The sequence below is a fragment of the Phoenix dactylifera genome, unplaced genomic scaffold, assembly GCF_009389715.1.
Source record: "Phoenix dactylifera cultivar Barhee BC4 unplaced genomic scaffold, palm_55x_up_171113_PBpolish2nd_filt_p 000046F, whole genome shotgun sequence".
NCBI lineage: Eukaryota > Viridiplantae > Streptophyta > Magnoliopsida > Arecales > Arecaceae > Phoenix > Phoenix dactylifera.
The window spans coordinates 1,571,000-1,581,561 of record NW_024067669.1 but is presented as its reverse complement, the minus strand read 5'-3'; the positions used below and the strand labels follow the sequence as shown (position 1 = coordinate 1,581,561).

The 10,562-nt window shown below is 38.4% G+C and overlaps 1 protein-coding gene across 2 annotated transcripts; it reads left to right on the top strand.

Moving 5' to 3' along the window:
- Positions 1 to 3,228: 3,228 nt before the first annotated feature.
- Positions 3,229 to 10,555, top strand: LOC103711654 (AT-hook motif nuclear-localized protein 10-like). 2 transcript variants are annotated; one of them, XM_008797898.4, is made up of 6 exons: positions 3,229 to 4,600; positions 5,403 to 5,455; positions 6,950 to 7,021; positions 7,255 to 7,386; positions 8,932 to 9,093; positions 9,966 to 10,555. In XM_008797898.4, the coding sequence occupies exons 1-6, from the start codon at positions 4,084 to 4,086 to the stop codon at positions 10,206 to 10,208; spliced, it is 1,179 nt and encodes a 392-aa protein (XP_008796120.2). In that variant the 5' UTR covers positions 3,229 to 4,083; the 3' UTR covers positions 10,209 to 10,555. The 2 variants fall into 2 exon arrangements, with proteins under 2 accessions (XP_008796120.2, XP_008796127.2); XM_008797905.4 differs by lacking the exon at positions 6,950 to 7,021 and having other exon boundaries at positions 3,684 to 4,600; positions 9,966 to 10,479.
- Positions 10,556 to 10,562: the final 7 nt, after the last annotated feature.

Genomic DNA, 10,562 nt, shown 5'->3' with positions numbered 1-10,562 from the left:
GGCAAAAGCTGTGCCCACCATTTTGGTATTTCCATTGCCTTCTCACATCAATCTGAATGATGAAAGAGACTCCGACAAGCAGGAGTTTTCAGTTGCAAGTGTTCCCAGGAGCATGTTGAATCCTGGAAGGAACTTTAGTTCCATCTCAGCTTCATTTAATTTGGGATTGGTACTTCTCTGATTGATCTTCCAAAAACTGCAAAATATCATTTAATCCAGATTCTTCAATCTTGGCAAAAGCTAGGCATATCAAGTTATTAGGAGGCTTTGGATCCTTTATAACAAAGAAAGAATAAGGTCGGATTCTTTATAAGAAAGAAAAAATAAGGTATTGGCACCATTGGCCGCATCAAATAGCATTCTTTCTATTTTCTCTCCTCTTTTTGTAGAACCTTATCAATCAAAATCTAATTAATAGACCTGATGGACAACAACAGCAAGAGATTAATTGACTGCATCAAATTGCATTCTTTCTATTTTTCCTCCTCTTCTTGTAGGACCTTACCAATCAAAATCTAATTAATGGACCTGATGAACAACAGCAGCAAGAGGTTCCTATCTTTTATAGACCAGGGCTAGCGCAATTTTGCATGGGGCAAAACAAGTTGAGGGCCAATAAAATCTAACTTGACTAAGAAAATACCTAATTTGAACCCAATCCAACTCGATATCGATCCAAATCTAAACCCAACCCAACTCCAAATTCTTAAACCCAAAGACAATCTACTCTTTTATTGGATAGGTTTGAGTTATATAAGGTTCATTTAACTAAAGTTTAAACTAGAATGAGTTGGAAGTATAGAAAAATGATTTAGATTCGGGTACTCGGAAACCCTACAAACAATGAGGGTAACAGTCAGATTGGACCTTGCTAAGTGCTCTAGCGGCTACCATAGATCTTTGAGTCAAGTTCAAGTTGGATAAAGTTACTCAAGCTCTTAACCTAAACCAAACACAACTTGAGGTTGGGTTGGCCCTTCCAACCCAAGTTTATATTGGCTCAATCCAATTTAATTATTGTTGTGTTAGGTTCCATGTCAACTTGACCCACATTAAACCCCTAAGAACCTACCTTCTAACTAAGAGGATGCTAACTTGCAGATGGTATATAAAATAACTTCCCACTGTAAGTGTAGATTTGAAGCATCATTACAAAGAAAATTTGTTTGCCTTAAATGCTGAACTAAATCCAAGCAATCTACCAGCTAGTCTAAATAGCTCTTGATCCTCCTTAATGAGCAGGCAAGTAAAAGGAACTTCAAGGAAAAACCTTGTTAGTCTTTTTTTTCCCCCTTTTTCTTCTTCTTTCTCTTATTTTTCTTTTGCAGGGGAAGGGAGGAAATCTATCTGAAATCAGGTGAGGGGAAGACTCTGGCACAAGTTTTTGATAACAATCCTAATGTTTAGCCTATTTTTGTAGGGACTATTTTTTAGGTGGTACATTTTCCTCAAATGGAAAGGAACATTTGAGGTTATCAAACCATTAATTAGTGGGGGATCTTATTTTCCTAGATCCTTATCTAACTGGTTGGAACTCAGCTCTCAGTTTGGCAACCATTGCCATCCATCTACTTTAGATTCTTAAGACTGATACAATTCTTAAAGGTCAAAAATGATCATTACTCTCTCTACTTGACCCCACTTGCCTCCATTGGTGAAAAGGCTAGTTACCCATGAAAGTTACATGCCACACCATCAAAAAAAGATAAGTAGCTTGCAAGTCACCCTAAGGTACTTGTGGGCCAACTAAAAGGTTACCTCATGCAATAAGTGGCAGATTCCCTACTTCCATCCTATAATTCAAATAAAATAAGATACTTGCACTAATATTATCTCCTCTTTTTCCTCAATAAGCATCCAATATCCATGTCTATCAGTACATAATGATTCTTGATTATAATAATAAATGGCCACCATGGTTTCATGAGAGTTCTTGGTAGGTTTTGCTTTTAATTTCTTTTGCCCACAAGTGGGCAAAAGGCAAAGGAGTCTTGGGTTATGTGCAGAGAGCCCTGTGGAACTGAGTTTAGAGGAGGTCACATGGAGTATTTGTCTTTTTCCCTTGGATGAACCCTACTTTTTCAACCCAACTCTCTATTGTTTTTATACCTAACGCACAGGTTCTCACCTTTTGGACATGCTCCCATCTAATTTTCCTCTAAAAAGTTTATAAAAAAACACAGAGTCAAGATATGGTTTTGATCTCCCCCCCCTTATTGTACGATAATTCAATTCCAAGGGCTTGCTCAAGGCCATCATCAACTCTCGTCCTTTTCTTAGCTACTTAAAAGATTCCCTAGGAAAATTAGACTTTCTCTGAAAAAGTGTGGTCCTCATCGTTAAAATTTCATACTTATCCCTTTAAAAGAAGCAAATAATTAGTATTTTTTATTTGCAGGATAAGTTTCTTCTCATTAGTATAATGTCACGCCTAAAAAGTCAAGACTTAAACTATATATCAAATGAGAAACTCCCACTCATCAAGAATTGCAGGATATAAAAAATTATTTTTTTATGATAAATATGTTCTAACTTCAACCACTAAAATTAACCTTCCAGCTGAATAAGAAAAGGATTAAAAACTTAGCTCTAAATGTGAGGAGAATAAGAAAAGGATCAAAAACTTGGCTCAATATTTGACACAAAAAATTGAATTTATGATGCATAAACTTTACAAACAATTTATCTTTCTAGTACTATTTTTTTATTCTCTAGGGAATATTAATAACAATGAAAATAGGCTAAAGCATCTCTTATGTCTATGAAGAGAAGGGGAGTGCCATTATAACCCATGGATTCTAACAATTACATGTATATATTTTTCAATAAATTTATTTTGAATAAAATTATTGTTAACAACTAGGAACAAATACCTCAAAACCTACTCATACAAATTGCAAAAGAATGTATCACTATCTTTTAATATTTTTTATATAATAATTTTTTTGTTACAATAAAATTTAATAAATGAAAGACTTGTGCATGGTAACAAAATTTTGCAGGAGGGTTGACGGCTGGCATAATAATTGGCTCATTCTTTGCAGCTAGCAGTATGACTAAAAAGAGCCACAAGAAAGGTTGAAAATTACGCAAGAGGGACAGGAGGTTAACGGTAATAAAAAGAAGTTGTGGGGCGTGGAGGTTAATGTCATTTAAACCCTTTATTTTTATATTATTTTGTAGGAAAGCAATTTCGGCCTGCTTTAGCTGAACCTTTTTTTTTTCCCAATTTTTTAAAAAGCCCCCTCCCCGGTTAGGGTTTGTGGGAAATTAAAAAGGGGAAAAAATCGAAGGAGGCGGTGAGGGAGAAATATTAGGGCTCGGATTTCCCCCATATTCCCTTTCGCCGGCTGTGAGGGCTTTTGGGGGGCGCTCCGACAAGGGCTTAGGGTTTTTGTTCTTTTTTTTAATTTTTCCTCACCATAACCGCTGCTTTCTCCCTTGTTTTCCCTGATTTTCGCGTATTTCCTGGGCCTTTTCTCCGAAAATGGCGCGGGTTTCGGGAATTTTCTGGTGAAATTCGGAAAAAAGGAGGAATTTTTGGGAGGGTGCGGCGACCGCGGCGCATAATTTCTAGGGTTAATTTGCTGCATCTTGATCAGGGTTGGGATTTTTTTTTTTTACTGCCGTCGTTTTTTTTTTCTTGCATTAGGCTTAAATTTTAGAAATTTTTCTCTTAGTACCTTGCTTTATTTTCCGCCTTGTTACTTGTACTGTAAATTAAGTCTTGATGCTGCTGTTGTTGTAATTTCGAGTTAATGAGCTGATTTCCGAGACCGGGTTTATGGCTTTTAAAAATTCTTGCTTGCTGGCAGTGTTCTGGAGCTTGTTTAGTAGATTTTTTCAGTAACAATCGAATCTTTGTACTGTTTTCTTTCCTGATCTTGTTGGTGATAGTGGGAACAGAGCAAAATCCCAAATCTTTAGGGGAAAAAGTTTCCAAAATCAGTTTTTTTTCTTGTCCTTCCAAGAAAGGAGACTGGAGTGGGGTTCTAGTAGATTTTCACTGGAATTCTTGGGGTTGCGGTTGCAGTAGAGCTAGAATTATCAGGTAATGGTGTCTAGATCTTGCTCTTGGGCTGAATGGAAGTAAGATCCGAGCCGGGAATCATGTCGGGCAGGGAATCGTTTAACGTAGGTATGCAAAAAAGCCCTGTGCAGTCCCAGCCGTCGATGCAGAGCATGCGATTGGCCTACACCCCAGACGGAACGGCGATCTACAAGCCGATAACCCCCAGTTCTCCTCCACCTCCACCTTACCAAGGAGGAGGAGGAGGAGCAGGAGGAGGGGCAGGAGGGAGCACCGGAGGCGGCGAAGGTCCCTCGCCGGCGGCGATCACACCGCATGGTCTAAACATCAACATGGGAGAACCGGTGAAACGGAAGCGAGGACGACCGAGGAAGTACGGGCCCGATGGTGCCATGGCTCTTGCATTGACCACCGTATCCCCAAGTGCTGCCGTCTCGCCCGGTTCAGGAGGGTTCTCTCCTTCTTCTGCTGGGGCAGGGAACCCGGCATCGTCGGCCGCGGCGGAGGCCATGAAGAAAGCAAGAGGCCGGCCGCCCGGCTCTGGCAAGAAGCAGCAGCTGGCTGCTCTGGGTAATCTCAAAATCTCACCTTTTTGTTGCGTCTTCGTTCGTTTTGTCATGTATTTTTGTATACCCATTAGTTTTTCTGGAATTTTCGATGCAGTAGGATTCTTATTTTTAGTGATCTGGGTTTATCTGGGTTTTACTTGTTTGGCATCTGAGGGAAAACAACTGGGGTTTGATGGGCGTGGGGGGAGATATTACACTGTCAAAAGGATAAAGAAAGGCTGTTTGGTTCTGTTTGGGAGTTTGAGTGTTCTGGTAGATCTGACAGGAAGGGAATGAAATATGGGTAAATTACCTTGATGCCCTCGTTCATGTTAGTATGGTTATTGAATTTTGAGAAATGATTGTTTCAGTACTGAAATGCATGGAGTTGTTCCTCAGCATTTGAAGTTTAAGGTATTAATAGTACATGATTGGGTAAGTAATTGTGGTTATGCACAGTCCTGTTGTTACTGTTACAGTAATTTCTTCCAGTCCAACAAATGGCATAGCATGAATTCCGAATTTTTGCATGTGATTTCTTTGTTTTATGTGATGTTGATGGCATATCAGTTTTACTGATTCTTTCATATCAATTACATTTATTTGTGCTAAAACCTGCATTGGTGGTAAGTTTGTTTACTTAGTTGTCTGCCTTAGTTCTAGACTAGAGGTGCCTCTTTGAAGATTCTGATAGTGAGTCCTTTTTATTTGTGCGTGTATGCATGTTTAATTATTGAACCTTTTAATTGCTGAAAGTATTAATTTAAATGGCTTTATTGGATTAGAAATATGGATAGATGCTGAGATTCATTAATATTTCACAGGATCGGCAGGGATTGGATTTACACCTCATGTTATTACAGTTAAGGCTGGAGAGGTATTGATTTCTTCTTGTGAATTTTGAGATACTTTTACACGTGCAAAATTCATTTTACTATTATCACGTCTTTCACTTTTTTTGGGATTGTTTATTTTTTCTTGGATTTTTGCGGTGCCTGGTAAATATCATGTTCAACATTCTCTCATTATAGTTATTATGCTGCTGTAATTTTTGTATGGAAAGAGATAAATGCATCTTTCTTGGTTTCTCCTTGAACTTATGAGTGATTAGCTTGTGACTTGTCACTTGTCTCTTTGCTGCTGGCATCCAACAAGTGCCTTATCTAAATCATTCTTTCCAATTAGTGACTGCTCAAAATATGATTCCTGTACTCCCATTTTGAAGTTCCAGTGGTCGCATGTTATATACTGCCATCTTCAAGATAGATAATTGTTCAGTAACTTTAGCTCATTGATCTTATTATCTAATACAGTCATGAAATCAGTATTTAGAGCATATTAATTTATCATGCTCTTTAGAGATGAATGCAGTTCCTGTTAACCTTGCCCTCTTCCTGTTTGGGCGGGGTAAATGATTTCTTATTTAGGAGAACCATTAAAGAGCTTTTTGGCTGCTGAGACTTAACCATGCTATGAATAAGGCAGTTTTCCATTTAATGCTAACTAATCATTTAGGTTTAAAGGCACGCCATGTTTTGTTTGAAGTTGTCTGGTGCCCATCTTTTATCTGTAGTTGCTGTAACCAGAGATTTAGCACCAACAGAGGATTGGCTTCAAACTGAGAGCAGTCATAATTTTCAAATTTTAACCTGTCATAATTTGATCCATAATGCTAATCATGGCAAATGGGATAACTCTGCTGGTTAAGCTCTGCTTTTTTGTGTTGATGCATCTCAGCCATCAATTTTCCTTCTATGTGAATGTCTTTTAAGTTATCTTAACCATACATTAGCCATATTTATCAATGCTTTGAGGCCATAAAGTTCCTTCTGCTCAGTTTTGTTCTTGGCCATTTTGATGCATCTTGTAGGTGAACTCTCCTTTATATGCTTCCTTTAATGCAATTTGGCCTTTTTGCCTTCTAGTTTAATATCAAAATGGTTGTGGGCTTAAGAAGAAGATGGTTTTATCATGCCTCTGATGCTATTTGGCATCATTACCTATTTATAGATTGTTTTTATAGTGAAAGGTATTTTTCTCGTCTCTTTAATTCATCATTTTCTTTAGTATGGTTTGATTGCTAAGGAAAATTGTGCTGCAGCTTCTACTTTCTTTTCAGTGTCTTGTATAAGCTACCTCTGGCAAGTTTTGCTGGGGAATAGGTGTAGGAGTTGAAGTATAATTAATTGGTGAAGAATTTTTTGTTGGCTAAGATTGCAGAAATGTTTTGTTTAAAAAGCATTTTCATGGTTGGGCTACAAAATTTAAATATTACCAGTTAGTCATTGTTACCTGTACTATTCATCAAGAAGTCATCAATATGGTGAATTCTATTTTAGTGCTTAATGTTGACTCTCCTGCCCACTTCCAGGATGCCTCATTACTTCAAATTATGAGGAGCCTCTTTACCTTGGCTAATGTGTGTTTAGGCCTTAGGTCCAAGGTTTGCTACTGAATTTGTAAAGCATTCTATTCAATTTGATCTTTTTAAGATAATTTTCTTATGCCTGTAGATTATTGTTCTGCACCATGCTGTTATAGGCTAGTTTGACTGTTCTGTTAGACTCTTGGAATCTACCAACAAAAAGTTTGCTACAAGAATTCCAAAATTGGTCCCCCATAACTGTGCCCCAAAACATCCAGCTGCTAATTACTATTTTGGTTTTTGCTTTTCAGGATGTGTCCTCAAAGATCATGGCATTTTCTCAGCATGGACCACGTGCAATTTGCATCCTTTCGGCAAATGGTGCTATATCTAATGTGACTCTTCGTCAGGCGGCAACTTCTGGTGGAACAGTAACTTATGAGGTTTGTAACTGTGATTGATTTGGCAATCAATTATTTTCAGTGTTTGTGCTACCATATATAAGCTTATATATTTATGTATTCTTGAATTCAAGCTGTTCTATTTCCATTTTGTTGTTAAACTCATGCATTTAGGCACTCAGGAACCTGCTAATTGCTGTTAAACTAAGCTGGTAAATAGAAGACATTCAACCACCTCCCAATAAGGCATACAAATGGGTCGGGTTGACCAGTGGCCCGACCTGTTTAGACCCGATCCGACCCGTTTTAAAGAACCTATAGAGCTAGGTCGGGTTCTAAAATTAGTCCCGTTTTATTTTCCGAGTCGGATCTGGGTATACTAAATTCTGATCCGACCTAACCCATTTGATATTTGGGGTAATTTTGGGTTTCCTACCCTATGACCCGATTCGACCCAAACCTAGTACACCGTTAGGGCTCGCATGGGTACTTAAGGTTCTCTAACTCCATATTCCTTTAATCTCTTCTTGTGTTTGAGGGTGAGAGAAATGGAAGAGCCTATTTTTGTGTATTGTCAAATGACATGAATTTTATATTAAGGCTTAGGTTGGTTACATTAATTGAGAATATTAATCTCCTAAGAAGGAAGTTCAAACTAATGAAGGCAAAATAGAGTATAACTTTACTATGTGGAAGAAGATGAGTTTATGATGAGTTCTTTGCAACTGTTGAACTTTACTATGTGCCATTATCAAAACTATATTCCTCATCTCGGCCCATATATGCTTTTCTAGTAGTATGTTTAGAAAAAATAGTAGTAGATGCATTCTAGCAAATTCAGAGAATATCACTGCTGAGTAAAAAGGATTAGCATAGATGCAATTCTTTGCTACTCATACATAAATAGAAAATTTTTCTTGTAGCTAATAAGGTTGAGCCTATTGTTATTAGGTTAGTTTGTAATAGCATCAATCCTCAAGCATCAAGCACTTTCACTTGTATCGTTCTGCATAATCTACTTTATGTAGTTTTCGTTCATTGCAAAAGAAACCAAGCATAGGGAATGATAAGTATGGGGATCCGACCTAGATCCAATCCAAACCTGACCCAAACCCAATCCGGATCTGAATTTTTTGGGTTTAGACCGGGTTATACATGGACCCGACCCAACCTGAATGACCCATTAGGTTAGAAATTTTAGCCATAGACCCAATCTGACTCAACACGATCTTCTATTGGGTTGGATCTAGGTCCAACATTGAGACCCGAACAAAGAACCGGGTTGGGTCGGGGGTCACTCATGACCCGGTCCGATCCAACCCATTTGCACCCCTACCTCCCAATAACAACATTGCACTCCTATAGCTAGTTATGCACATTTTAGAAGTTGCAACAATTTATCAAAAACATAATGATGCTTTCATCTTACTTTTCGACATACAGAAGTCGATGACTAGCTCGTTATATAATTTGAAATCAAAATTTTAACTTGTATTTTCTGAATTGATTCTGTGGATTATTTTTTTTTTAATCAAGTTCAGAGGTGGCTTAATTGCTTTTATTTTTAATTTTTAATTTCAAATGCAGGGTCGATTTGAGATATTGTCACTATCTGGTTCATTTTTGCTGTCAGAAAGTGGTGGTCAACGTAGTCGAACAGGTGGTCTTAGCGTTTCACTGGCAGGCCCTGATGGCCGTGTTTTAGGTGGTGGAGTGGCAGGACTTTTAACAGCAGCATCCCCGGTCCAGGTTTGTCTCTCATGTACCGATATGAAACCATGAGCAAATATTTTTTTTTTCTTTTTTTTTTGCTGAAAAGTTTGGGGGGTGGTCAATGAGCTACATTTTATTGTGAATTAAGCATATGCACCCCTAGATGCCACTGCCTGCATAGTTCTTTTCTAAGCTGTTAGTATCTCTTTTGGGTAATGAATAATAGGTTTGGTTTTATTATTGGATTACACAAATCAACATTTCTATCATCATTAAGATCTATAAAGGCAAGAAAGCATATTGGGAAATGATATTTTATGGACTTGCATATAACAATAAGCGTGCAAGGATATTTCACCATGCTCTCCTGCTGTTCATGCATCTAGATGTGTTGGTGTAGTATTTTTGATTATCGTGCGTCGGTCTTTGGTGTAGTTCGTTAATGGTTACCTGACAGACCATGGGATATCATATTAATTATTTGGTCTCATCATGATAATCAGAAGTCATCTCTCATAGCTATTTCTTTCATATATCATGGCATGCAGATATTCTGATTTTTCATTTTTCTTTTTCTGCATCACTATGCATTTTTTATATGGCATGCTTGAATGAAGTTTCAAAGGAACCATGTGCAAGTCATCTACAAAGCAATTGATGATATCACCAGACCTGTATAATAAAAATGACCCCTTAAATTTCTCAGCTTCATTATCGAATCATCCTCGGATCAAATATTACGATGTTATAATGCTACATTTAGCGAGACAACATGGGTTTAGGGGATGTATAAAAGCATGTATGGGTTGTAATAAATTTAAGAAAATCACTTTTATTCACTGAACCCCCATGATATTTTTTCACCCTCATCGTCTCGGTGATTCGATGCAGTCGATTGTTCTTCGCAGGTTGTGGTGGGCAGCTTTATAGCTGATGGGAAGAAAGAGCCGAAGCAGATGACTCCTTCCGATCCTCCTCCGTCGGCTGCTGGAAAGCTTGCCCCTGGCGGGACGGCAGGTGCTAACAGCCCGCCGTCACGAGGCACGCTGAGTGAATCCTCCGGCGGGGGGCCTGGGAGCCCTTTGAACCAGAGCACTGGCACCTGCAATAACAGCAACCAACAGGGTTTGCCGAGCATGCCTTGGAAATAAACTTAATGCTCATGCGCCTTGTAATCCTGATCGCAATCTCGAACCTCTTGTTCCGTTTCCCTTGTCTTCCTTCTTATGTAACTGGCGAACTGGGAAAAGTGGTGTCTTCCTCTCCATCGCACCAGGTTTTACCGTTATCATGTGTGAGTTTAGAAGCTGGCAGTATGCTGTTTTTTCTTTCACTTGTAGCTCTCGTTGATGTTTTATTAATGCCTGAAGGTGTTGTATGGAATTATACCCATGTATCAAGTATCATGATGTGTGTGTGTTCTCTGGGGCCTGACCACCCCTTTTGTTGTCTGTCTGATGTCCTTGATGCTTCTTATTGTTTTCTTCTTTATTTTTTATTCCCTC